Raw genomic sequence first — 27387 nt, forward strand, 5'->3', positions numbered from 1 at the left:
AAATCAGGTGTTGTATACCAGGTGATGGAACAACAAATATGTAAATACCTCAGTTTCTAAAGGACGTAACTCAAGTTCTTAGAACTAATGTAAATAGAAGCGCTACCTCCTAAATAAATGTGCTGAAATTGAAAGTGTGTGCTTATCCTAGTCTTGCTAAATCACAGTGCAAACCAGGAGGTTTCACACAACTAATTCTGGTAGTCATCATGAAGTCCTAAAAATAGCTACTTGGAGCCAATTTACTTGGGATCAACAGGGCATCTTTTCTTTTGCTAGGGGGAGAGTGCTGCTGTTATTTCTGAGGTAACAAATCTAAATTCTTTGCATATGCCCATCCCCTTACTGTTTGTAATTGTTTCTAGCCATTGCCTTGAGGCTGTACCTGGACCACTAACAACTGCTGAGGCTTTCTGTTCTTGCAGTTAGATCCGGAAGATAAGACTGAAAAATCCCTACTTGGATTAGAGTAACTTTGCTATTCCATAGCCGGCAGCGTTAGGGGTCTCTCGAAAAGCAGCCCTGATCACTGCCTTCACCACATCACTGTAACACTCGCTGTTAAAGTAAGCAAACCAAGTGAAAATCAACACAGCAATCGGGTGGAAAAAACCCCGTGATTTGTACTGAAGCATCAGAGCTGTCACGGCTTCTGCCAGGCGTTCATTCCTCGGGAGACAGAAAGGCACCGTCGCTGTCTATGCGAGATCATAATCCAGCGTCTCTCTTTGGCTGAAATGCTGCTGCTCGGAGGTGGATCTGAACCACTGAAATGACTTCAATTAGCAATTTTGTGTATAGGTTACAGATATTCAAATAAACTTTTATTCTTGTAGAGGAGATGCTCAGATAAATTTAGCGAAGAAGCAAGAGCCTGAAAACCATATCCCAGCACTTGCTATGTTGAAATCTACAGACATCATGGACTTGACCGTGTACCTTGACTGAAGTATCCTAGACTCATTAAAAGAGAAATCTTTTCCCATTCCAGCCAAGGTGGCGTGAGACAAGGCTCCATGCATAGTGTCAGATGCAGGCATATTTCAGATGAAAATGTGTTTATTTCAGTTTTTTAATGTTTTAAGTTTGCCAGAGAAAAGTGAGAAAAATCAGCTTAAAATTGTGGTGTTTTTTTTTCACTCAGGGCCTCTTTCTGCAAATTTCCAAATACACTGTGAACTTGTGAAATCCAGCCTCTTTCCTACAAGGGTGCATATGGCTCCACAACAGACGAAGAGTTATGCAACTTTCTCTAAGTCTTTTTTTATTCTGTGTGTAATGATAATACAGAAAATACTATGTAGTGGTGAGGGCAGAAAGATACAATTTAAAATCCATCTCTCAACACATGCGAGTGATTTGCTGTGGTATAGCTACAAACAAAGAAAACAGGTGGGAATTCCAGAAGCCTACAACCAACTTAATGAGCAAAGTGTGGTGTCTTTACCAAATGCTTTTAAAATTCCACTTTTTTTGCAAATATATAGTGTAAGCACAGTATGTTCTTTTCTAATACTGTAACTTCTGTTACTTTCAAATCTCACCTTAGTGATTTCAAAAAGCTTCAAACTTCCCTCAGTTTTAAAACATCCTTGAAGACTGTTAGTTTTGTTGTGTGCAGACTGCTAGAATCACCTGTGCCATTAATCCTAGTATTTATCTTCCGTGAATCATGGAAGTGCAGTTTCTTACAACTGACTGTTTGCCTCTTCTGGGAGGAAGTACCCCAAGGCGTGAGATAATCAAAAAGCCTGATAATGTGTCAATAATGAAGTAACAAAACACCTTTGTATTTGTGGAGCACATCATACAGATAACATTACTCCCATGGTTCACCTGGCTTGCAGTTTCCTGTTTAAATTTGAGTGGAGGCAGCAGCTGAAGTTTGAAATCTCTTACCTGTCACGGAGATTTCACAGAGTGCAAATGGATTATCTTTTTTTTTTTAATTGTTCCCAAAACTAATTCTGTACATTGGAAAGAATTTCTTCATTACAGCCAACAGTTTAGACTGAGGTCTGAGGCCTTAAATACTTGTCTCATGGAATACAATTGCCTGGCCAGTCTGATAGTTGTTCTTAATTAATAATACTGTGTCCTATAAGGACCAGATACACTCAATCTGGAAAACAAAACCGATTTTTTTTCTGTCAGTACTGAAAGGGCGTGCTCTGCACACGCACAGGAACTGGAGACATTACCCAGCTAAAACTTACCCACAGTGGCTGGGAAGCAGATTAATTTAAAGATGGGGGCTTGTTCCTGCTTTCAGTTGATGCCCAGGCCTCTGTCCCAGCCCCAGCCAGGTGAGGCTTTGGTATGTTTCGCAGAACAGATTCGATGCAAATAACATTTTTAACCGCTTTAACTATGGGCACTGGACAGCGGACTAGACCATTGGAAGACCAAAGACAGGTCAGCGTTACAGAAGGTTGCTTGAAGTATCTTCCTAGGCACGATAATCTGTCTTAATAAAATATCTGGCTTCAATTTTTATTCCTACATGTTTTCCACTTCCCAAACGCAGTAATAAATAAGCAATTTTGTGACTAAATCTCTCTGTGCATTAAATCCCATGCAGGTGTTCCGTAACGCAATTTCCCTTAACAGAGCTGCCCTCGCTTCCAGGAAGCCGTCAGTTCTGCGTTTCGTTCCTCGCGAGCGCTGGTTCCGTGTCAGGTGCCCTCTCCGGCCACGCTCCTGCCGACAGAACGCCCCGGGCGACAGAAACCCCGCTCCGAGCCACGCGGGCCTGCTGCCGCCGACGCGCAACATGGCGGCGGGCGCCCGCACGGCCCCCGGGGTAAAGCGGAGGCCCGGCTGTGGGTGCGCGGAGGACCCGTCGGGCCGGGGAGCTGCCGCAGCGGAGCGCCGTGACCGCCACGGCGGGGGTCCCCTCCCCGGCCTCTCCCGCGCACCGGGCGCAGGCGATGCAGCGGGGCTTCACGCCGAGCCGCCACGCCAGAACCGAAGGCTGCCGGGCCAGATCGGGCTGGGTCCCCGGTGCGGGAACCCCGTCTCAGCTCCGCCGCCGCCGCCCCCCCGCCGCCTCACGGCCCAGCACCGCCCCCCTCGTCACGTCACATCCGCTCCCGCGCGCGGCCTCTCGGGCCCACCCGTTGCCGTAGCGACAGAAGCCTCCCCCGCCTCTTCCGGCTTCGCATGGCGCCGTCTCTTCCGGTGCGGGGGATAATATGGTGAGTGGCCCCGCGGGGGGAGGGAGCGGGGCGAGTGGCCGGTGGGGCCGCCGCTCCCGGGCGGGGGGCTGCGCCGTCGCGGTGGGGCGGGGCCGGGCTGGGCTGGGCGTGGCGCCCCGGGCCCGGCGCCGGCCCGGCTTGGAGCGCGCCGCCGTCTCCCGCCCCGCCCCGCGCCGCTGCTGGCGCGAGCCCCGCCGGGCCGGCGCTGACGTGGCTGCGCGCGGGGGTGCGCCCCGCCCGGCCTGGCCTCCGCCGACGTCCAGCGGCGGAAGCCGTTGCCGTTAGCCGGGCGCGGGAGGGGGCGGGGAAGCGCCCCTCGGCCGGGGCGGGCCCTGCGCGGCCGTTACCGGCGCCCGGCGGGAGCGCGCGGGGGGGCGGCTTCCCGTGCCGCGCCTCCCCCTCAGGCCCGCGCGGGGCGTCCCCCGAGGCCCCTCAGGGGCGGGCGGGCCGCCCTGAACCCGGTGGCTGCAGCGGGAGCCCCGGCCGCGGGGCGCTCGCCGGGCACCGGAGCGGTGAGGGAGGCGGCGGGGGCCCCGGCGGAGGGAGGCCGTTCTTCGAAAGGAGCTGGGGAGCACTGGGACAGGCGGCCGGGGGCGGCGGTGGGGTCGCCGTACCTGGAGGCCTTCAGAAGATGCGCGGGTGCGGCGCCTTGGGACGCGGTGTGGCAGCCGTGGTGGTGGTGGGGTGGCGGTGGGGCTGGGTCACTTCGGAGGTCTTTTCCAACCTCAGTGTACCCTGTGGGTGCCCCCGCGTGTGTCCTTTCAGCTGGGGGGCATAGCTCCCCCTGCCCTGGTGAGTGCGGGGCGTGGACATAGGTGTGGGTGAGAGGTGCTGTCACCCACAGAATCACAGAACGGGAAGGGACCTCTGTGGGTCATCTAGTCCAACCCCCCTGACAAAGCAGGGTCACCTACAGCAGGCTACACAGGACCTGATTTCGGCGAAGCTACTGAAGGTGAAGGGTTCTGGAGCAGAGGCTCGCGCCGAGGGACCCTTTCTCCGGTGGCAAAACCGCAGCGGCGAGGCGGCAAAAAGCGCCGAGAGAGAGAGGAGACCCCAGCCCCCCCCCCCCTCAGCGGGAAAGCGGGAAGTGCCAACGAGCAGCAGCTCTGACTCAGCGGGGGCGGAGTCGAGTGTGACAGCGGCCAAACCCCCTCAGGGATAAGAGCAGCCCCCAGGGAGCGCGAGCGACCAGGAGCGCGGGCGAACAGAGCCGGCAAACAGAGGCGGCGCAGCAGCCCGGGAGCGGCGCAGCAGTTTGCGCAGCAGTTGGCGCGGGCAGGGCGAGCGGGGAAGGCGACTGGCAGGGTACAGCCGCCCCTTCTGGCAACTCAAGTAGTGGGCATCGCTCTTCCAGGAGATACTCTAGCCATGGTTACCACCCGTGGTAAAGCTGTGGCTCGAAGGAGTGTGGGGACCCAGACGGAGGCCCCATGCAAGAACGCGGGTGTCCAGGTCTCTGGCTGCAGGGAGTGCCTGAGCCTGGCGCTTGTACCGGAGGACAGCAGAGACAACGGCTGTGTTCGGTGCGAGCAGGTGAATGACCTGCTCAGCCTGGTGGCAGAACTGAAGGAGGAAGTGGAGAGGCTGAGGAGCATCTGGGAGTGTGAGAGGGAGATCGACTGGTGGAGCCGCACCCTACCCTCCCTGAGGCAGCGGCAGCAGGAGGCGGCTCCACAGAAAGCAGAGAACCCCCATCCCTCTTGCCACCGAGCAGAAAGAGGGGGCCTAAGAGATGGGGGGGAATGGAAACAGGTCCCTGCTCGGGGGGGCAAGCGAATTTCCCCCCAGCCTCCCTCACCTGCTCAGTTGCCCTTAAGCAACAGGTATGGGGCTCTGGAACGTGAGGGACTGGCCACAGAGGATGTGGGTCAAGGTGAGGCTCCATCCAGGGGGTTGCCTAGAACGAGTCAGACAGCCCCACGTATTACAACTGCCTCAACTAAGAAAAAAAGGAGGGTCATTGTCATAGGTGATTCCCTTCTGAGGGGAACAGAGGGCCCGATCTGCCGACCGGACCCATCCCACAGGGAAGTCTGCTGCCTCCCTGGGGCCCGGGTTAGGGATGTTGCGAAGAAACTCCCTGGTCTGGTGCGGCCTTCTGATTACTACCCCCTCTTGGTAATGCAGGTTGGCGGAGACGAGGTAGCAGAAAGAAGTGCCAAGGCCATCAAAAGGGACTTCAGGGCACTGGGGCGACTGGTTGAGGGATCAGGGGCGCAGGTGGTGTTTTCCTCCATCCCATCAGTGGCAGGGGACAGCACTGAAAGGGGCAGGAAAACTCACCTGGTTAACAGGTGGCTCAGGGACTGGTGCCATCGGTCAAATTTTGGCTTTTTTGATCATGGGGAGGTATACACAGCACCGGGCCTGCTGGCAACAAGTGGAGTTCAGCTATCACAAAGGGGGAAAAGAATTCTTGGCCACGAGCTGGCGGGGCTCATTGAGAGGGCTTTAAACTAGGTTTGAAGGGGGAAGGGGATATTGCCCAGCTCACTAGGGATGAGCCTAGGCTTAGAGTGCCAAGGCCAGGGGTGACATTGACAGCCCAGCTCAAGTGTGTTTACACCAATGCACGTAGTATGGCCAATAAACAGGAGGAGCTGGAAGCCATTATACAGCAGGACGGCTACGACTTGGTCGCCATCACAGAAACGTGGTGGGACAACTCGCATGACTGGCATGCTGTCATAGATGGCTACAGACTCTTTAGGAAAGACAGACCAACAAGGAGAGGTGGGGGAGTTGCTCTATATGTGAGGCAGCAACTGGAATGCATTGAGCTTGGCCTGGGGGCAAGTGAAGAAGGAGTTGAAAGCTTGTGGGTTAGAATTAAGGGACAGGCTCACACGGGTGACATTACGGTGGGTGTATACTACAGGCCACCCGACCAGGAGGAGGAGGTTGATGAAGCCTTCTACAGGCAGCTGCAAGCAGCCTCACAGTCACAGGCTCTGGTTCTCATGGGGGACTTCAACCACCCTGACATCAGCTGGGAAGACCATACAGCTAGGCAGGTGCAATCCAGGAGGTTCCTACAGAGCATCGATGATAACTTTCTGATGCAAGTGGTGGAGGAACCAACAAGGAAAGGCGCGCTGCTGGACCTTGTGTTAACAAACAAGGAGGGACTGGTGGAGGACGTGAAGGTTGGAGGTAGACTCGGCTGCAGTGACCATGAAATGGTCGAGTTCAGGATCCTGCGTGGAGGAAGCAGGGCGATAAGCAGGATCAAAACCCTGGACCTCAGGAGGGCTGACTTTGGCCTCTTCAAGGAGCTACTGGGAGGAATCCCGTGGGCCAGGGCTCTCGAAGGCAGGGGGGTCCATGAGTGCTGGTCGCTTTTTAAACAACACTTCTTCCATGCACAGGAGCAATGCATCCCCCTGAGAAAGAAATTTAGCAAAGGAGGAAGGAGACCTGCATGGTTAAACAAGGAGCTTCTAGCGGAGATCAGGCAGAAGAGAAAGGTGCATGGCATGTGGAAAGAGGGACAGGCCACTTGGGAAGAGTACAGAAACGTAGTGAGAGCATGCAGGGATGCGACGAGGAAGGCCAAGGCTCACCTGGAATTGAAGCTGGCAAGGGATGTCAAAAACAACAAGAAGGGCTTCTTCAACTACATCAGCAGCAAAAGGAAGGCTAGGGACAATGTGGGGCCGCTGCTGAATGAGGCGGGTGTCCTGGTGACGGAGGATGCGGAGAAGGCAGAGCTAATGAATGCCTTCTTTGCTTCAGTCTTCAGTGCTAAGACTGGCCCTCAGGAATCCCAGGCCCCGGAGGTAAGAGAGGAAGCCTACAGAGAGGACGACTTTCCCTTGGTCGAGGAGGACTGTGTGAGGGATCGCTTAAGCGATCTGGATGTCCACAAATCCATGGGCCCCGATGGAATGCACCCACGAGTGCTGAGGGAGCTGGCGGATGTCATTGCTGAGCCACTCTCCATCATCTTTGAGAGGTCCTGGAGGACAGGAGAGGTGCCCGAGGACTGGAGAAAGGCCAATGTCACTCCAATCTTCAAAAAGGGCAAGAAGGAGGACCCAGGGAACTACAGGCCGGTCAGCCTCACCTCCATCCCGGGAAAGGTGATGGAGCAGCTTATCCTGGAGGCCATCATGAAGCAAGTGGAAGAAAAGAAGGTTATCAGGAGTAGTCAGCATGGATTCACCAAGGGGAAATCATGCCTGACCAATCTGATAGCTTTCTACGATGACATGACTGGCTGGGTAGACGAAGGGAGAGCTGTGGATGTTATCTACCTTGACTTCAGCAAGGCTTTCGACACAGTCTCCCATGATATCCTCCTGGGGAAGCTGAGGAAGTGTGGGCTGGATGAGTGGTCAGTGAAGTGGATAGAGAACTGGCTGAATGGCAGAACTCAGAGGGTTGTCATCAGCGGCGCTGAGTCTAGTTGGAGGCTGGTGACAAGTGGTGTCCCTCAGGGGTCAGTACTGGGCCCAGTCTTGTTTAACTTCTTCATCAACGACCTGGATGAAGAGTTAGAATGTACCCTCAGCAAGTTTGCTGACGACACCAAACTGGGAGGTGTGGTAGACACACCGGAAGGCTGTGCTGCCATTCAGCGTGACCTGGATAGGCTCGAGAGCTGGGCAGAGAGGAACTTGATGAGGTTCAACAAGGGCAAGTGCAGGGTCCTGCACCTGGGGAGGAACAACCTCATGCACCAGTACAGGCTTGGGGTGGACCTGCTGGAGAGCAGCTCTGCGGAGAGGGACCTGGGTGTCCTGGTGGACGACAGGTTAACTATGAGCCAGCAGTGTGCCCTGGCTGCCAAGAAGGCCAATGGGATCCTGGGGTGCATCAAGAAGAGTGTGGCCAGCAGGACAAGGGAGGTTCTCCTTCCCCTCTACACTGCCCTGGTGAGGCCTCATCTGGAGTACTGTGTCCAGTTCTGGGCTCCCCAGTTCAAGAAGGATGAAGAGCTACTGGAGAGAGTCCAGCGGAGGGCTACGAGGATGGTGAGGGGACTGGAGCATCTCCCCTACGAGGAGAGGTTGAGGGAACTGGGCTTGTTCAGCCTGAAGAAGAGAAGGCTGCGAGGGGACCTTATAAATGCCTACAAATATCTGAAGGGTGGGTGTCAGGAGGATGGGGCCAAGCTCTTTTCAGTGGTGCCCAGTGACAGGACAAGGGGCAATGGGCACAAACTGAGGCACAGGAAGTTCCGTCTGAACATGAGGAGGAACTTCTTCCCTCTGAGGGTGACGGAGCACTGGAACAGGCTGCCCAGGGAGGTTGTGGAGTCTCCTTCTCTGGAGATATTCAAGACCCGCCTGGACAAGGTCCTGTGCAGCCTGCTGTAGGTGACCCTGCTTCGGCGGGGGGGTTGGACTAGATGACCCACAGAGGTCCCTTCCAACCCCTACTATTCTGTGATTCTGTGATTCTGTGATTCTGTGACCTTGTCCAGGCGGGTCGTGAATATCTCCAGAGAAGGAGACTCCACAGCCTCCCTGGGCAGCCTGTTCCAGGGCTCCGTCACCCTCAGAGGGAAGAAGTTCTTCCTCATGTTCAGACGGAACTTCCTCTGCTTCAGTTTGTGCCTGTTGCCCCTTGTCCTGTCAATGGGCACCACTGAAAAGAGTCTGGCCCCGTCCTTCTGACACCCGCCCATCACCTGTCAACATCCCGTGGGCAGCTGCTCAGACAGCGGCTGCGTGGGGACCCTCCACAGCTGAAGCGTGGGGCAGCCGCCCCGCTGCTCGGCACAGAGGGGTTTCTCCCTGTTGTCTCGGCACAAGTGGTGGAAGGAGCTGGGGAAGCTTTCACGCCAAAGGGCAGCCATCTGCTGAAGGAAGAGCTTGCTTCCAGGGGTGAGCAGTAGCTCGCATGGGTTTGCACGGGGTTCTCTGCTGCGGTGCAGAATACGCAGCTTTAACGTGTGGCGTCCCTGACTGCGCGGTGCAAGCAAAGGGCGCTGAGGCGGCAGAGCAGCCTTCGTAAGCAGGCAGTTCGCTGCCTGTTAGAAGAGCTTTCCGAAGTCATCCTGTGTGTCTCTCTGGAGAAGAGAAATCAGCGTGTAATGATTTGCTGATAAAGAAAAAAGTCAGTGCAGTCTTTTGCCCCAGGTGAGCAATACTTGGGATCTGTAATACTGCTTTTTTCATTGATGCCACCAAGACATACACACATTTCCACAAATACTGAAATACGGCTGTGTTGACGAATGGGTCTGTCAGTTCGTTGAGTCTCTTTTGGTGACCAGTCTGTCAGGACGTCTTTCTGTCTTCTGCTGGCAGTTACAGACACGATAGCTTACAGTCAAACCTTGTGTCATCCAGCCTGAAATTGCTGCATGTGACGGACCAACTGTTGCAAGTCAGTTAATTTGTTTCACAAATCAGAAGGGCTTTTCACGTGGAAAGCTTACTTTTTTGTGGGGATAGTAGAACAGAAGACAACTAACTAGGAGCTCCAAGGAAGGGGAGCAGGTGGCACGGCTGATGAATTTGTCTGATAGTCTGCTCCCTGTCATGCTTTCAGGAGAGCCACGTAGCACCCACTCGCTCCCGTCTCCTACAGGCATGTGCGTCCTCTCCACCCCAGGATGCCGCTTACCGGTGTGTAACTGGAGGTGGGAGAGGGGGCACCTACAGCGACCGCAGCCCCTGCGCACATTTGGGTTAAGCTGCGACTGAGATTGCTTGTATGTCTCATCACGTGACTGGCCTTGTGTCTACCGCTTTACAGATGATACCAGCGTTGTTTTTATCTCACTAGTGGGTTCTCGTTTAATTTATATATATATAAAAAAAAAAATCCCCTTTAATAAACCAGTTGGCTTTGGGTGGGAAGCGTGCTTTGCTAAAGAAAAACATTTGTCTTTTCAGAACATCTGTCGTAGTTTAAATAAAAATGAAAAAGCACCCTTTAAATGGTATTTTGATATGTTTTCCAGTAAACTTTAATTCTGGATTATATCTAAATGAATCTTGATTCCAAGTCATTCATCATTTTCTAATACAATAACCATGCAAAATGGTTACCAAAAATATTGTTGTACTTAATGTTTACAGGCTATCTCTAGTTAACAAAAAACTCATTCTGATTCTTTGGTATAATTGTGAAAATAGTTCACAAATGAAGATTTCCTTCTTGCTAATTTAAGCTATGTTTTAAGTAAAATTTTTAATAAAACTTTTTTTTTTTTAAGGGGACAATACACCTGTTCCGCAAATCACAGAGATCGTTGGTTGGAAAGTTAACACATGAATTTAGGTTGGTTGCAGCAGATAGGAGGGTAAGTATTTCTTTTAAAAAATGAATAATAATAGTAATAATAAAGACATTAGCTGTGATAAGTTAAAATACATTATTAACTTGAGTATATTTTAAGATTTTTTTCTTTGAAATTTTCTGTGTATGCTTAAAAAGAAATCCAGCTGTGAAGCTGGATTCCTTCCTGTGCATTGTCCCTGTCAGTTAGTGCTCTCCAAAACTTACATTTAATGAGTTCAGTAGAACTGTGAAGATGCACAGATGTTTTTGGGACTGAAGTTCTGGCACAGAGAAAGGAACCCATTAATAGGAAGTTGTGTAAGTCTGCATTCAAAAGTCAGACGGAGCGTGCTGTACTCAAATGCAAATATTATACAGCGGTGACTTTTTTTAGTCCATGAAGGTATTTTTAACATGATGCACAAGCGCTGTTTGTAAACGAGATTTGAGACAATATGTAAAGTTAAAAACAGAATACGGGCTTGTTTTGAAATGTAAATTTTTGGGAGGGAGGACAAGCCATTTCTGCTTGCATGATGAAGTACTGCAATATTGTTGTTTACAACCAGACAGATATATTTTTGTCTTGTAAATTTTGGAAGATGTAAAATATGTATTTATTCTCATCAACAGTCCTGGAAGATCTTGCTGTTTGGTGCTATAAATTTAATATGTATTGGATTCCTGCTAATGTGGTGCAGCTCTACGAACAGCATAGGTAGGTGGCTCTCTTGTACTGAAACTACAGCCAGCTACTGTGTGTTTTCTTGGCTTGTGAAGTTCCAACATACTATAAAAGCAAAGTTCAGCACATAATGGAGTTAGGTGGCTGCACAGCAAGGTTTGGAAAGTGCTTCCTTTTGATTTGCTGCGGTCAGTTCAGAGGCATTTCTTACAGGCAAGCGTGGATGGGTGGAAGCCCTTCAAAGCTTGCAGGGTTTTTCCAGACCTGCTGGTCGTTTTCTTCCTGCAGTAACTTCTTCAACTTTATGGTTGCAAAAAAATAGACTTCGAAGCTAGTCCTCAAACCTCTTCCGTATATAAATTGTGCCAGTGACACAGAGACGCTCACTGTTAGCTGAATGAAGATGTTTGTGGTGTGGCAAAAGGCTTCTCCGATTCTAGGAATGCCACTTTTCAATATTTTGTATATCTTCTACTTTTCTGTAGGGGCTCCAAGGTGCTTCCCATCATCTATACTGAAAGTAGAATACCATATGTTTTTTATTTGTGACATGGGTTTTCTTGCAGTTTCAAGATGGGTCGGAGAAGCAAAACAAGTAGAAAATTCTGTTGAACCTGTTTTCGCTGCAGTAATGCACACAGGAGATCTCTTGCTTTGGGGGTGATGTGTTACTAGAAGGTCTCCTGACTTTTCTGTATTTAAATTCTTAGTCACAGCTAGGTCACAAGCTTAATACCATTTGTATCTGGGCATTATTAAATGCTTTATTAGAATTAGGATTGCCATAATCAACCTGTTTATGAAGTTAAATATGTTGCTGTGCTTAGGTCATTCATGTTATATACACGTACAAAAGACAGAAAGACTTGCTCTGTCAGCAGAGACCGTTTATGTAGATAGAAGGTGGAGAAGAGCTGCACAAGAGGGACTTAGAAGAACAAGTGATTTATGCATTGAAAAATAAGTTTTAATATTTGCTGGGTTTTTTTACAGCTTTAACTGCTTACACATATTTGACAATTTTTGACCTTTTCAGGTGAGTAGTTTCCCCTTTTAGTCTTACTGTTAGTTTGTGCTTGTCTGCATGTATTTCTATACATATAAAATTTATTTACAGATATAAACACATATTAATTAGTCGTCAGTATAGAAACACTAACTGGTTTAAATATAGCTTAAATGAGTATGAAATTGTACATCACAATAGATGATGAGAAACACCATAGCTTACTGAGAATGACTGGTAACAAATGAGTTCAGTCATGGATTTCTCTGTGCAGATGTGTTGACAACATAAAACAGAATCTAGCATCAAACTGTTGCCTGGAGGTTCACTCGGAACATTTCCCTAATGCCACAGTAAGTGGTTCTGAGGTATCCCTCAGCTTAAGCGTAAGGAAACGAGGAGTATGTTATCCTATTTCTACTTAAAAATATTTCAAGAGCTAGATCCCATGCACTCTTCCAATAAGGTCACTAGATATTTTTAGTATTTTTCCTGTTTCCTAACAATATGATGTTAAAACTACTTCAAGTTTGAAAGTTCTGAACGCTTTTGATAGTACAGACGTGAAATATATTGAATTCTTATCTGAGATGCAGATTGGTAGCAGTGGTTGGGAAATAAACTGCATAAAATGCATGTATTTTGTAATTATTAACCTACATTATCTTCTTTGCTAGCTCACGAGCGTATAAGAAGTATGGATCAGCTATTTGCACTCTGTTTTGCCCACTACATACTGTAGTTTGTCTGGCTGATAGTAGAACATTTATAAATAACAGCAGCAAACGTGCAGAAAGGAAAATGAATGGTTGATACAGGCACAAAAATACTTAACTTGATCTGTGACTGCATTAGAATTGTGATATAACTTCAATGGATCTTGTATTTCTCTTAGAATTTTGTATCTGCCAAGTTTTATCATCTTGACTCAAAGTACCTTTTACACCTTGGGTTTTGATGTTGTATTTGTATAGGGGTGTTTTTGTGGTTTGTTTTGTTTCGTTTTGTTTTTGTATGTTTTAGTTTTAGAAGTGGAATACCTGGCACTGATGTACTAGTTTAATTAGGAGACGGACTAGAAGATTATTCTAACTCACAGCAGTCTCTTTGAATAGTTTTGATTTGTTGTAAGGGAGAACAACGCTCAGTAATTCTGCTGCAAAAATCAACTTCTGGTTCTTTCATTTTTGTCATCTTCCTGGTAATTTATAGTAGTTTTACAGAGTATATGTATTTAGTATTTTGTGTATGAGCAGTATTATTTCCTCTGCTTTTGCTTTTACTCCACACAGCTGTGTGATCAGGTTGTGAGGATGTGATTGTTCAGCAGCTGTGGGGATGAGTTCTTGATCCGGTCTGATTTGATGTTGTCATTAATTAAGAAAGGGCTGCATAAAGGCACAGATGGCACTGAATCCGGATGGGTTCCAATACGAAAAAATGTCCAGAGGGATCAATAGAGGAAAAATAGGCAAAGGAAATGTGGCTCATCCTAGAAAAAAATCATGCTAAAATAATTGAAATTTCAGACATGTTATATGAGAGGAAAACTTGGGAAGAAAATAGCAAGGGACGTGTGGCTGTCAGTGAATGGCCAGTGAGATTAGAGCTTCTACAGATGAATGCAGCCAAAAAAGTAAATCCGTTTTGGCCACATGTAGACAAATCACACTGTGGAAAAGAGAGGCAATACTTGGCATAGCCTGAGACTTATTCTAGAGTGCTAAATCTAATTCATGGTATATCTCTAAAAGAAGAGTTTAATGGAGAGCTTTCTTCACTGTTTCACTGGGATACAAAGGAAGTGACACAAATGTGACAGTCCTGTGATCTTGCTTATCATGTTCCTTCTCAAATGGCCTTTCTCAGGTTACAGTGTTTCTAGGCAGATTTGTAAAGGACACGGAAGAGGAGCATTGACTGGGTGTCTGGTTCAATATTTTCATAGGCTTTTGCTTTGTACTTTTCATTACAGTGTGTGACATGTGCTGTCTGGTATCACACACAGTATAAAAGGATTTTCTCAAACCACCTTTGCCAGTTAGTCAGATTCTGGGATATTGGTCTCACGTACTCCGCGTCCCTTTCAGAACAACTCATGGAGTGCATGCAGATTAAACACTGGCTGTGGTCTTGTCTGTCAGGGCCTCGGTGGAAAAATGTGTTGCATTTGGAGTTAGGGTAAATTTGATTCAGGCTGAGTGATGTTCTACGCTGAAGAAGGTTGGTGGCAGCCTTTGTAAGCAGAGGCATGCTGTAAGCGTACAGCGTTAGGCTGTCTCCTGGTGTAAGGAATCAGACCAGCTAGCATCCTGCTAAAATTATTTGCTGCCCTGTCATGGGAACAGCTGAGACCTCATTGTGCAGTCTGAGTTTTATTTCCGAGCACAGCCTTTTGTGGATTCACTGGAACTGTCGCTGTGACAGTGGTGGAGGTGTTGAGTTCACGGTAAGACGTGGTTATATTAATTTGTTCAGTTCTGATGGCTAAAGTGTATATTTGTAGATTAACCACTTTGTAAAGGCTGCAGTTATTTATCGGAGTCTTAATTCTCACCCTTTTTTCAGTTTGATAACATGTCTAATAAGCTACTGGGTAATGATGAAGAAACCCAGCCCAGTCTATTCATTTGGGTGAGTACTAATAAGAAGATACAGTGTTTGCTAATACGACGTTTGATACGTTGCTGAGTATGATTGCCTGTATCCCCTAACAGCCATAATGAATAATCTGGGTGGAAAAGAGCCTAAAAGTAAGGAGACCCGAGACTTGTGCTGTAAAGAACAGTTACACAACAGGGGAGGAGAGGAGAGGGGAGGGGCAGGGAAAAGAATTAAGAAATGCTTAATTTTAAGCTGTTTGTTGTTAGTGGAGTGTTGGCTTAAAAGAAACTGAAAATAATGCCTGTTCCATAAAACTTCCAGTTTCTTCCCATCTATCTGCTCTTGAAAGAACTGGAAATAGGAAGTCTGTCCTGCTGGTTCCTGCACAGACCAGAATGCAATTGATGCATTGTTCCATGTTCAGTGTTGCTAAACTTAATTCTCAAATTTCAGGTTTGAAAGGTTTGAAGTTCTAGCCGTATTTGCATCTACAGTTCTGGCACAGCTTGGTGCTCTTTTTATACTGAAGGAAAGGTAGGGATACGTACATTTTCTTTGTTTTTTTGTTATGGATGAAGATATTCCAGATTGAGCAAAAGCATATGCATTCTACAAATGCTATCTGTAAAGAGATAGTGTAGAAGAAACTTGAGATTTTAAAAAATATTGCTAAACCTTACTGCTCACTTGTATTGATTACAGTACACATAGGCTTTAGATGAAATGACAGGAATTAATAAATGTCATTAAACAGCTTTCAAGAAAAAGACTCAATGTTCTTAAGAATCATATTTTCTGAAAAGTTAGGCATTTAATGCATTTCCCTATGTATCTTGACTTTTAAAAATCATTAATAAATAAAACTGTTTTGCCTTTTTTTTTTACTTCAGTTACTTCCTGAAGTAAAGCAACTTCGTAATGTAGTAAGGATCTGAATGTTTAAACTATCAACTTCATCAGTCTCTCAAAATTTGCTCGAGTATTAATTTGACATAGCATCTATGCTTGGAAGCATTTGTATTTCAGGAGGTTAGCTTAAAAATTATTTCAGTCTTTAAAAATGAAGAGGCTTTTGTTAACTTCTGGTATTTAAAACTGGGGCAGTGTACCTTCCATTTCTCTATTCAAAGGCCCTGTTTTCTCTGTAAAGGGCTATTTTAATGACTGAGCAATTTTATAGGATAGGTTGACCTGTTGTACTGCCAGTGCACTGGGGTGAATTCTAATGATGATGCACTGCCAAAGCCTCCAACTCTTCAAATATCAGTTTTAGGAAATTCCCAAAACTTACCACAGGTTTTCCTGTTACAGCTGAAGCTCGTTTCTTATTTTACTGGTGGGTAAAAGAAGGTTTGTATCTCCACCACAGTATCCAACATTTACTTTATTTGGCCTTGCTTAGTGAGAAGCTGTAAGTCAGGGATTTCAGACTTAGTTTGTTGTGGTTACCAACACCATTAGCGGCAGTAGCAATATTTTTTTGCATGTTCATTTACAAGCATCTTTTTATTGTGTAGGCAGCATTCATGGCAGCTAGCACCTGTGTGACACAGCTTGGAAATAGCTGGAAAATCTAAATTACACCCTGCTTCATTTCAGTGTTAATTGTTTTCATCACTTATAAAACTTGCTGTGCTTATTTAAGCAATTAATTTTTTTTTCAGTATTGTGTCTGTCAGTTTTTGTTTATGAATGGCAGCTAATTCTTCAGAACTGAAAAAATGTGCTTCAGGTATCAAGGTTTTATTGTATGAATATAACTCCAATTTTCAATTATTTTTGTAGTGCGGAGCGGTTTCTGGAACAACCTGAGATACACACGTAAGAAATTATTTTGCAATGTAAAATGATTATTTTTTTTCAGTGTCCCTTTGTGTTTCTGATTCTTCATCTAGCATGTAGTATGCAAGTACATTCAACACGGAATTGGTTTTGGTAGTTTGGCATTGGTTTCCAACTATGTGCAAGCTATATTGCAAACCGTTTTTTCAAGATGCAATTGAAATGTGATGCACATGCTCTCTTAAATAATGTTTTAATTATATATGGCTGGGTTTGCTAGTTTAGTCGCTCTCATTTCTTATGGACATCTCTTAGGGGGCCTGGTGTGTTGGGGGGGGAGGATGCTGTGATCTTTGGGGAACTGGAATTGTTGCAAAGGTGGTGAAGGTTATAAAGAACATGGGGAAAGGAAAAGAATGTGTTATGGGGCAAAAGACTGGGGCGTGGGGTGCACGGTGAAATTGTAGTTCTCCTAGGAAAGGGTAGGGGCGTAGGGCATAGTTCCATAGGAAACGAAGCTTTTTTAGCCCTGCTGCTGCGGGGACGATGTATTTATATCTCCAAAGGGCAAACATATACGTGTGTGTGTGTATGCAACCGGTTAAGAACTGTTGCTTAGCATTATGTACAGCCTAATGTGGTAATGCTGACGTACGAAGTTCGATGGATTTTTAATCCATATAACCCTTAAAATTATAATTTTAATGCTGCCAGTTATTAAGCATTATACTAGCTTAGATTCCTTTTGGTTTCAGTCTCAGTGAAAGATACCAAGCAAAGTATTTTGGTATTGTTACTAGTAGTTACAGCTTGATTTCATGTTTTGTGATGATGTGAAATTAAGATACTTTTTTTTTTCTCTCCTCCTTAGAGGGCGACTGCTGGTTGGTACTTTTGTGGCTCTCTTTTTCAACTTATTTACAATGCTTTCCATAAGGAATAAGCCTTTTGCTTATGTCTCTGAAGGTATGTGATAAATTAATCTCTAACAAGAGTTAGGAAAAGATTTTAATGTTCCTATTTTTATCAAGGTATAACTTGTCTGGTAACTTTCTTAACTAGCGGATATAATAGTAATATGACTGTTAGCTCCATTAATACAATTTCATGCAGTTTAGAATTGCCATCTGAATTTCAGCTCTAGTTTGCTCTCTGAGTAGCGTGTAGTCATTAATGCGATAAGCTGAGTATCATTTTAATGCTGAAGTACCTGTTATTTTCAGTCTTTTGGCTTCAACCAGTGAAGGTTGTCTGACAGGTATCAGAACTTTGAAGACAATTTATGGATATATTAATGGATTAAAAATAAATAATCGTAATAATGCTTCTTAATAGCTCTTTTGCCTGGGACTTTTTCACTGTGAGGTAGGCTTGCAGTCATTCCTGCTAACTGTTGGCAAACTGTTGAGCATTGTGAAACTAGTAAATTGTGAGGAGCCATCTTTTTCTCGTGGTTTTCCATGTGATTTGCCGTAAATAATGCTTCATTTTAGTGAATATAGTTTCGCTTAAATTGTTGATAGTTATATATTATATAGAAGGCAATTATAATGGTTATAATCTGCAAATGTATTTAATCAGTTCAGATTATTATGAGACACAGGCATTTTACTTACTGCGTGGAAAAGTCAGACTTTTTTTTTTTTCAAGTGACAGTCAATGTGTTGAGATGCATTTATTCATTCACAGTGTATTGGGTTCTTCCCTTTGAATTTTAAGTGTACTTTAAAATGGATTCCTTTACTCGTAGTAATTTTATTTCCTTCTTTCTTTTGCAGCTGCCAGCACAAGTTGGCTTCAGGAGCATGTTGCAGATCTTAGTAGGAGGTAAAGCTTTATAATGTTTTTCAAAACTGTTAGCTTCTGGAAGGCAGTCTTGCGTTTTTTGTGTATAGTAACGATTTGGACAGATATTGAGGCATAAACTGCTGTGTGTTAGAGCTTTTACAATAGCTTTACCTACTGTAGATCTAGTGTATGACCTCTAGAGCAAACATCGTCTCTCGTATTTCCCAGATATATCAATCTAGTAGAAATACATCTTTCTGCATGATGTTCCTTTTGAATGTGTTTGGTACATTGTATGTAATTCTCCTTGGATGAGGGGAGGTAAACTAGCTTTGTCCTGTACAGACCTGAACTACATTTCTCAACAGTCATTACCTCAGTGATATATTTTGTAGTAAATTGTGTTTATTTACTACGTGGGGTGGGCAAATGGATGGTTGCAATTTAAATGTGATGTATGAGATGGGTTACTCACTGAGGCGTAGCTATGGAAACTCCTCACCTGTCTAGCAGGAAACTGGAAAGTCTGTGTCTTCCAGAGGCTGAAGCAGTGTTGCTCATTGATGCCGTCTGTTAACTCTGTCGCTTGTATTGGATATCTGAATGCGAGATAGCACTGTTTGCAAACAATCTTGTCAGATGTTAGAAACATTTATTTTGAGCCATAGTGTTCTTCCAAGTACCTGTGTTGCCAGTATCAACATAAGAATGTTAAAGCATATTGTGTAACACGTGAAGTGTGCTGCAAAGGCCATCTGTTTCTGCGTGATTTTTGCATGCAGTTGAGGAAAGCGGAGGCCGCTGGTTTGTTAAACAGAAGAGTTGATTTTATATAGGTATAAGGTATTATATCATCAGATCCAAATTCTGCAAAACACCTTTGGAAGACTGACAGTAGGGCTGCCCAAATAGTTTCAGTTCAAAAAAAACCCAAAAAAAACAGTTTCAGTTTAAAAAGAAAATCTCGGGTAGCAATCACAGACACTGGCTGAGTTTTTCTTTAATGATGTGGTAACAGAGTGTTACGGGGAAGGACACAGATGGATGACTTCAAGGGCTCCCAGATCAAGAGTCTAGAATTACTGGCTTTTGTGATAACCTGTGGACAATTATGCCAACAATTTTTTAAAAATTACTAAATTTGGTTAGTACATATACAGCTATTTCAAATGTGTTCCATGAAGCAGTACTTCAAAACATCTGCACCTTTGTATAATTATATTGATTAAAATTCTAATTTATGTCTAAACATAGGTTGGTTCCCAACAGAGCAACAACATGTTGCCTTTTCTTTTAGATTTTCCAGTACGTGATGTGCACTTACATTCACTGGGAAGTATGGAAACCCTTTTCTCTCTCCATACTCCCACTGGTATGAGATAACTATAAATAAATAACTTCTCCCAATGTTCTCATGGTTTGTTTAGTCTCCTCAGCTAGTTGGTCTCCTCTGTCTTCTCAGGCTCCATGAATTAGTTAGCTTTGGCTTTAGAATGCTTTTGCACACCAAGGTGGCAGATGGATTGAAGACGAGCAATACGCAAACCCTCGAAGACTTACATAGATGTAATAGCAAGATCTGAACCTGTAAAGTACTCGTGTTGTGTGCAGCTGACACAGATAGCTATGTTATCAGAAATTAGGAAGTAGCACAAGATACGTGTTTAGCATGTAGAAACATGGTATAAAGATTAGTGTAGTTTAACATTTTGTAGATGGGAAGATAGACTTAAAGCAGATTTAAGATGCAAGAGGTAAGTATTAGTTTCAGATATGAGAAAGAATGTGATGTGGATCTAAACTTCATTAATTTTTGCTGGCATCAGACTATTACAAAACTTTGGGCAGGATTAGAAGGGCCTTTGCAGTCCTCAGAGACATCATTTGCTGTGACTGCAAGGTGCATTTGAAGTCAAAGGCTGAAATAGTGGGTGTAACTCTTCTGGGTTTTGAAGTAATGACAGACAGCTAGCTGACAGCTGCTTTTTCTGTTTTGTTACAGTATTTGTGGAATCATCCCAGGATTGAGTAGCATCTTTCTGCCAAGAATGAACCCTTTTGTCTTGATTGATATTGCTGGAGCTCTAGCTCTTTGCATTACATATATGCTCATTGAAATCAAGTAGGTACCGTTGTTGTTTAAAAAAAGACTGGGTACAAAAAGAGTTACTATGGGAAATTGCATTTTTTTTTTGTATGAAGGGAATGATCTCATCAAAAGCCGTATTTTGTGTGAATGGGATTGCAACTCCATGAATGTATTTGTCTTTTTTTGAGTCGTATAGTTCAGATGAGATTAGCATGTGTGATATTCTGTAAGGGTATATAATTTAAAAGAATGAAAAAGAATCAAAAGAAAATTCTTCTGCCTTTCAAAAACGTAAATACCTGTTTTTCTTTTAAATTGCTCTTTCTCTCTAGCAATTATTTCGCTGTAGACACAGCCTCTGCTATAGCAATTGCTTTGATGACATTTGGTACCATGTATCCCATGAGTGTCTACAGTGGAAAAGTACTGCTCCAGGTAAGGCAGTGTCACAAAGCGAGGGGTTTGGTGGTTTCAGTTCTGTTACATGTCCTTATTTTTTTTAAACATAAAGGCTGTTTTAAGCCTTTGAATAGGATGTGTTCCCAGGGGAATTTGTGATGTGCTAGAAGAATTTTAAAGGCAGTAGAGATACGCATCATGAAGTTGTACAAATTTATTGCTTAATGCCATTGGTCTCTTGTGTAGGTAGACCAGACTTAAAGACTCTCTTAAACAGGGCCGGTTAATCTTTATTATAACTTTTTTCTTCTTTTCTTCCCCCTTCTTTTCTTAGACAACCCCACCTCATGTGATTGGCCAGTTAGATAAACTTCTTAGAGAGGTAAGTCAGCATATAGTACGTAACACAGTGTGCGCAGCTAACATTAAATAAGCATTCAGGAATATGAAGAGGTTTTGTGAGTAGTCCAAGAAGATAGCTAAAGAATTATTTTTTCATGTTATTTTTTAGCTGCATGTAGAAAATGTGCATCTTACTATCTAAGATGAATAGTGTCAGTCAGGTATCCAGAACAAATCTGTTACAGTAGTGCAGGCTGTGGTTTTTGTGATCTAATCTGGAGGTACTGTTGAAGTGGTTTACAAATGTGAGTGGGGGGAGGAAAAGGGGTACGAGCAGCTGTTGACTTACAGCATGTCAAGTTGAGAAAATACTGCAATTTGACAGCAAGAGTTACTTGAAATGTAAATCCACATTTTGGATGGATTTGGGTGGCTAAGGGCAGCAAAAGTACAGTAGATAAGCATTAGTGGTATCATTAACAGACATTGCCCCTTCTGTGTATCAAAGCTTTTATTTCACTACTGAAAATGCTGCATTATTCAGGTACATGTAAAAGTACATTTCTAAAAGGATTTGAAGCATTTTTTCTAATTTACTTTTTTATTTCTGGATGTTTGTGTAAAATTAGGTTTCGACTTTGGATGGTGTCTTGGAAGTTCGAAATGAGCATTTCTGGACATTAGGTTTTGGCACTTTGGTAAGTTATGTCTCTGTTGTCTTTTTAGCTTTTAAAAAAGAGTTGTCGGTTACTACTTTATTTTTTTTATTTAAATAAAGATATTTCTTCTGGAATCTTAAACATAAAAAAAATTATGGAGTCAGAACTCAGTCCTTGTTATTTATTGCAAAACTTCTCTTCCCCCATCCTTTATATTTTTTTAAAGCTTTGTTATTGGTTAATATTATTTATGTACATTGCAGCTCTGGATTAAAGCATGCATTCTGCAACTATAGAATTTCTTTTGTATTTTGGCAGTGAAGAAAACCCCAAACAACAGTAAAGACCTTTTTTTAAATTGTCTATTAGTGTAAATTGGCTCAGAGGGCAGCAAAAGAAAACTGTAAGCCTTCAGGTACAAAAGATCTACAGTAGCATTGTACATTTGCAGCATTTCTGGGGGAGGCAGCGTTAAAATACAGCTACAGTTGTGTCCTGATGTTCTGTAAGCCAAAAGATATTAAGGGGTTTTGTGATTCAGAATGATCACACAGAACTCAGTCCTAAGTTGATGCAGGTATGTTGGGACAGCCAGAAAATTAAGACTCTTACCATTTTTCTCTACTTCGGAATTCTTCCAGTACACTACCATTCTTGAAAAAGGCAGCAGCTCTTACTTGCTTATGTGAAAATAGCTGTCAGTTCAGTATTCTGCCACACAAAATAGTGGACCCCAGCATTGTTAGATTGATCACAGATACTTACAAAACCTTTGTATCGTGTTTACCCACTGGCACCTTCTAGACTGTAGTAGAAACTTCCTGAGACCTGGATATGTTTTCAGCTGCACTATCTGATGTAAAAATGGTTTATATAGCACAAGCTGTGAACCGTGCTCTTCATTAAATACTAACTGAAAAAGTGTGTGAGGGGTTCTGGTTTGTGTCCTGTTCTCTCCTGCAGCAGTAGTTGAAGGTAAACGAGACCGTGTTAACTGAGAGGAAGGCAGGGGCAGCCCGCGGTTATGTGTGTGTCCAGGAGAAGCTCCCAGTTCCACAAGAGCGTTGTCTCCCTTCTTGCTAACGGCCCCAGTCTGAGCCTGCCTGCCATGCGTGTTGTCCTCTGGCCTGCCCCAACAGCACAGGGATGACGCTTTTTCCTCAATTTGGCATGTGGAGCTGGTCTGCACTTTGTTCTTCTTTTGGGCCACTTTTTTACCTGGCTTTTGCCTTTCCCTTCCTGCCATCACATGTTGCATTTTACAGTTTGGTTTTAAAACTCACTTTTCCTGAATGATGAAGAGATCAGCGCATTAGGAAAGATCAAAATGTATCCTAATTATGGAATTATTCAAGAAGTTTCTCAATTTAGTCAGTAGACTCCACAGCAAACAGTCTTTGCATAATTCTCTGCAGGATAACTTGCCTCTTCTTGAATGCATGTGGACAATCGTTATTCAAGTAACAGTTAACGGCCAACTTATTTTTATCACTTTCTAGGCTGGATCAGTACACGTCCGAATTCGGAGGGATGCAAATGAACAGATGGTACTTGCCCATGTCACTAACAGATTGTACACATTGGTCTCTACCTTGACTGTTCAGATTTTCAAAGATGACTGGATCAGACCTACCTTATCATCTGTGCCTATTGCAAACAACATTCTGAACCTTTCGGATCATCATATTATTCCAATGCCATCTTTGAAAGCTGCTGATAGTTTGAACCCTGTTACATCCACTCCAGCTAAGCCCAGCAGCCCACCGCCAGAATTTTCTTTCAATACACCAGGCAAAAACGTGAATCCAGTCATCCTTTTGAACACTCAGACGAGGCCCTACGGATTGGGATTTAATCACGGATCCGTACCCTACAGCAGTGTGCTCAGTCAAGGATCGGGAGTACCGGGAACGGGAGCAACTCAAGGATTCAGAACTGGTTTTACAAATGTCCCAAGCAGATACGGAACAAATGCTTGTGGGCAACCCCGACCATAATAAACACCGTTATTTATTGTACTTAAGGGTATTGACTTAATTCTTTTATTACCCAATTTTTATGAACATTTGGAATGTCAGATCATTCTGAATGCCTGGGAACAAGTGCATTGTTCATACTCATGAAATGGTTAAACTGCAGGATTTTTCTTTGCATCAGCAGTAGCCTGTCTGTAATGCCACAAATATTTTCCAGACTTACGATACTTCACAGGTAGTTTTTATAGTGTCTATTTCTATTCAGCTTTTTATTCACTTTTCTTTATTTCCCAAGAATGTATTGAGATATAGCACAACTCTGTGAGAGTAAAATTGTGACCAGGTAGTATTTTGTTTCTAATGAGAAGTGTTTACTGAACGGTGAATAGCCGAGAGAATAGGAAATTGCAGAAATACAAGTCCCTGTTTTTAGAGATGTTTCATTTGCGGTATTAAGCCATCTTTTGGCAAAGTCACAATTAGTTTTTGGTTGCAAAAATCCATCAGTATTCATACTGTGGCCATTGTAAAGACAATCTGGCATTTCAGATTCTAATTAATTTTGTGAGACAATGTTTTTACATTTTTATTGATACTTTTATAGAAATTCAAATGGTTCAGCAACCATTTCCCAGTTGTAAGTATTCCGTATTCATCTCTGATATTTCTTCCTTTTCGGTTTAACTGCAAAATTGTTTAGCAATATAAGGGGAAATAAAATATTTCAAACTTAAGATTTTACAAGCACCTCTTTTTTACGATTAGCCCTATTTAAGATACAGAGCAGATGTGTCTGAAGCCAGTATTTAATTTTTGACTATGAAAAGTATTCTCTGACTTGATTGTGACTTTGTATTTTTTCTCTTTGTATTTTTTCTGTAGTTTCAGGGGAAAAAATATCTATTTATATTCCTGGTTTATGTCCAGAGCACAGGTCAGTGATCACTGACAGTTCTTAAAGTTGTTGCTAGAGTGCTTAACCTTTGGGGCACACTTGGAACAAGACTGCCTATCTTGTCTCTGCTTTTGCATTATTGTTCTACTGTACATCTTGAAGGCCGTTATTTCTTCAGGGCCTTTCTCAGAGAGCTCTTATCTCTGACTGCTGTCTTTTTCTTCACTGCTCTGGTAAGAGGGAAAGGCCTTTTAGAAATACTTCAATTTTTTTCTGTTCTCCTGTGCAATATGTACCTTATGATTCCCTAGCCAATACCTCCTCTGCACTTTTCTTCTGCATCTCTTGGCTGTTGAGGAATGGGTTGCCCGTTCCTGTTGTTTCATTTGCAACTCAGGGTGCTATATTGGCTTCCACCGTGTTGATTTGTATACTAAGTCAGTCCCTCCATTTGTCCGAGCTGGTTATATGGAGCTGTAGTATCTCAGGGACTCCAAAGATACAAGTGTTACCTGAAGATAATGGGTTCAACAGAGCAATCTTTCTCTTGTAGAACTGAGTTGAGAAAAAACAGCTTGCATTTGAATTTTCAAGATCTGTGGCCTCTTCACACTGGCTGAGGATTTCTTTTTCTGCATAGGATGTTGCTTTACTCGTTTTCTTTTTTTTTTTTTTTTTTTCTCTCCCACTACCTGTGTTTCTCGCTCTGACGCATGGAGGAGGGCATTGCTCTTGCAAGCAAAGCAAGGTGATGTTCTGCATGATGGCATCTTGCCAGGATGCTTTAGGCCAAGGGTAGTGTCCAGACTGCCACTGGTACACAGTCCGTGAAAGCTGCAAGTAGGGAATCTGGTTCTGTACTTCACTGGCAGCAAGAGTAACGGTTTCGTTGCTGTGATAGAAAATGTAATGATCTGGAAAACTTGCATTTAAAGATTACAAGGAACTTCTAACGATTGGCTGTTCTGATGAGGTCAGCGTTAGCTCAGTAATCACCTTTGTTTCATTACTCTGTAGTCTATTACACGTGCCATCGCTGCATGGGAATTCACTGAAGTACAGAAGACTTGAACAGATTCTCTGTACCTCTTGGGTGCTGGACTGGACTGCACTCTCTACAGCACCTGCGACACCTTAGAGCCAGCAGAATGTTTACAATGTACTACTCTCGTGTGGCCTGTTTGAGGATTGTTCCTTACTCCAGTTCCATAACAGAACACTTGCCCTCTTTCTGACATTTTAAATACATTGTATTATACTGACTGCATGCCTGCTTGTTTTTAGCAGAAAATTAAAGCTCCATTTTTTTAAAAAATGAAGCTGATCTTTGATTTAAAGTGAGAAGGGAGAATGAGAATCCCAGAGTTCTGAGTGCAATATAATCACTTTAACAGAATTATTTTTGGGAGTGATTGTTTACAATATATATCATATGTGCAGATGATAAAGATTCTTCTAGAGATCAGAACAGCTTTTTAGCTGCTTTATTGTTATGAATATATTAAGAATATTTGTTAAATCAGCACAGAGTAAAATGTCTCCTTTTATACAAGGAAAATAAAATCAGTGTCATCCTTAAATGACAAGGAAAAAGTGGTAATTTGTGTGCAAGATTTTATAGTTATCTTTTTATATATATTGATTAAGTGATGCTTTCGGGTAATATTTCGATCTCAATGAACAGATGTGTGAAACTTCAGAACTGTTTTGCTGGGTCTGCTGCCAATGTAGACTGTGTCCTCGTAATAATCCTACAGAAAACATTTTTACTGCATTTTGTCTTTCCTAATTGTATTTTGCTGTTAGGTGGTCACAATCTAAATGTTTACTTGAAATGTGGTGAGTAAGAATTGCTAATTTATATCATCTTCATTCCTAGTGATAGGAATGCTGCTCCAGCTAGAGAAAAAAAGAGGCCTGGTACTCACTGTCATTTCTGTCTGTTGGAGGATTTGGTGTTGTTACTCCCTTAACTTGTTCCAGCTGTGATTGCATAGGATCACTGCGCTTGTAGGTAAGTGCAGCAAGCTTTGGGGGCTTTGAGGGGCATGTACCATTACTTAGGCTTAAGGTTCTTGTGAAAAACTGCATTGTCCTAATATGAAAGGAGTTACAGCGCCTTCTACAATACAAATAACTAGTGTAATATGAGGCTTTTTTGCAGCTTTACCTATTGAGTAATGGCTCTTGAGTTCATGCTGTTCTGCATTCCCTTCACCCAGGTAATAACCACACGCACCTTTGGGAGGGCTCTGACAAGCCAGTGACAACCTCTCGTGGGTGGCAGACTGATTCCCGCCCCCCCCAATCCTGACTGAGATGTGACAAATCCTATTCAAGCGGAGAACCTGTGCAGCAATTCTGCTGATTTGTGTAGATACTAGATTAGTTGAAAGTCCCTCAGTTGATTTCTGTCCCCTGCTGCCACCACCCAACAGGGACAGAGACGCTGTCCAGGGCAAGTTCTGCAGCATGAAGCCTGTCTCTGAATTCTGAAGTGACTATTGATGCTGTGTGTATCCAGATCCTACAGACTGGGATACTTAATGATTGGCACTGTTGAAACTGAGAGTGGAAGAGATGCCAGTCCTGGTCTTTTCACTTGTATTTTTTGATTTCTGGGTATTTTATCAAATAGCTAGACATTTTCCTACCTACTTGTTCTCCTCTGCCTTAGCAGTAGTGAGAACCCCCCTTGCACCATGTCTTTGCTTTACTGACTGCTT

General features: G+C 44.0%; 1 protein-coding gene across 3 annotated transcripts; it reads left to right on the forward strand.

The window, feature by feature from the left end:
* The first annotated feature begins 3130 nt into the window (after nt 1–3130).
* SLC30A6 (solute carrier family 30 member 6) lies at nt 3131–26500 on the forward strand. 3 transcript variants are annotated; one of them, XM_075412671.1, is made up of 14 exons: nt 3131–3197; nt 10372–10458; nt 11070–11154; nt 12115–12157; nt 14696–14761; nt 15185–15265; nt 16517–16552; nt 17385–17479; nt 18292–18340; nt 20304–20423; nt 20723–20825; nt 21124–21171; nt 21761–21829; nt 23290–26500. In XM_075412671.1, the coding sequence occupies exons 1-14, from the start codon at nt 3195–3197 to the stop codon at nt 23785–23787; spliced, it is 1383 nt and encodes a 460-aa protein (XP_075268786.1). In that variant the 5' UTR covers nt 3131–3194; the 3' UTR covers nt 23788–26500. The 3 variants fall into 3 exon arrangements, with proteins under 3 accessions (XP_075268786.1, XP_075268787.1, XP_009932721.2); XM_075412672.1 differs by lacking the exon at nt 3131–3197 and adding an exon at nt 8686–9286; XM_009934419.2 differs by lacking the exon at nt 3131–3197 and adding an exon at nt 9304–9778.
* The last annotated feature ends 887 nt before the right edge of the window (nt 26501–27387 follow it).

This window comes from Opisthocomus hoazin, chromosome 2, assembly GCF_030867145.1.
Source record: "Opisthocomus hoazin isolate bOpiHoa1 chromosome 2, bOpiHoa1.hap1, whole genome shotgun sequence".
Taxonomy (NCBI): Eukaryota; Metazoa; Chordata; class Aves; order Opisthocomiformes; family Opisthocomidae; genus Opisthocomus; species Opisthocomus hoazin.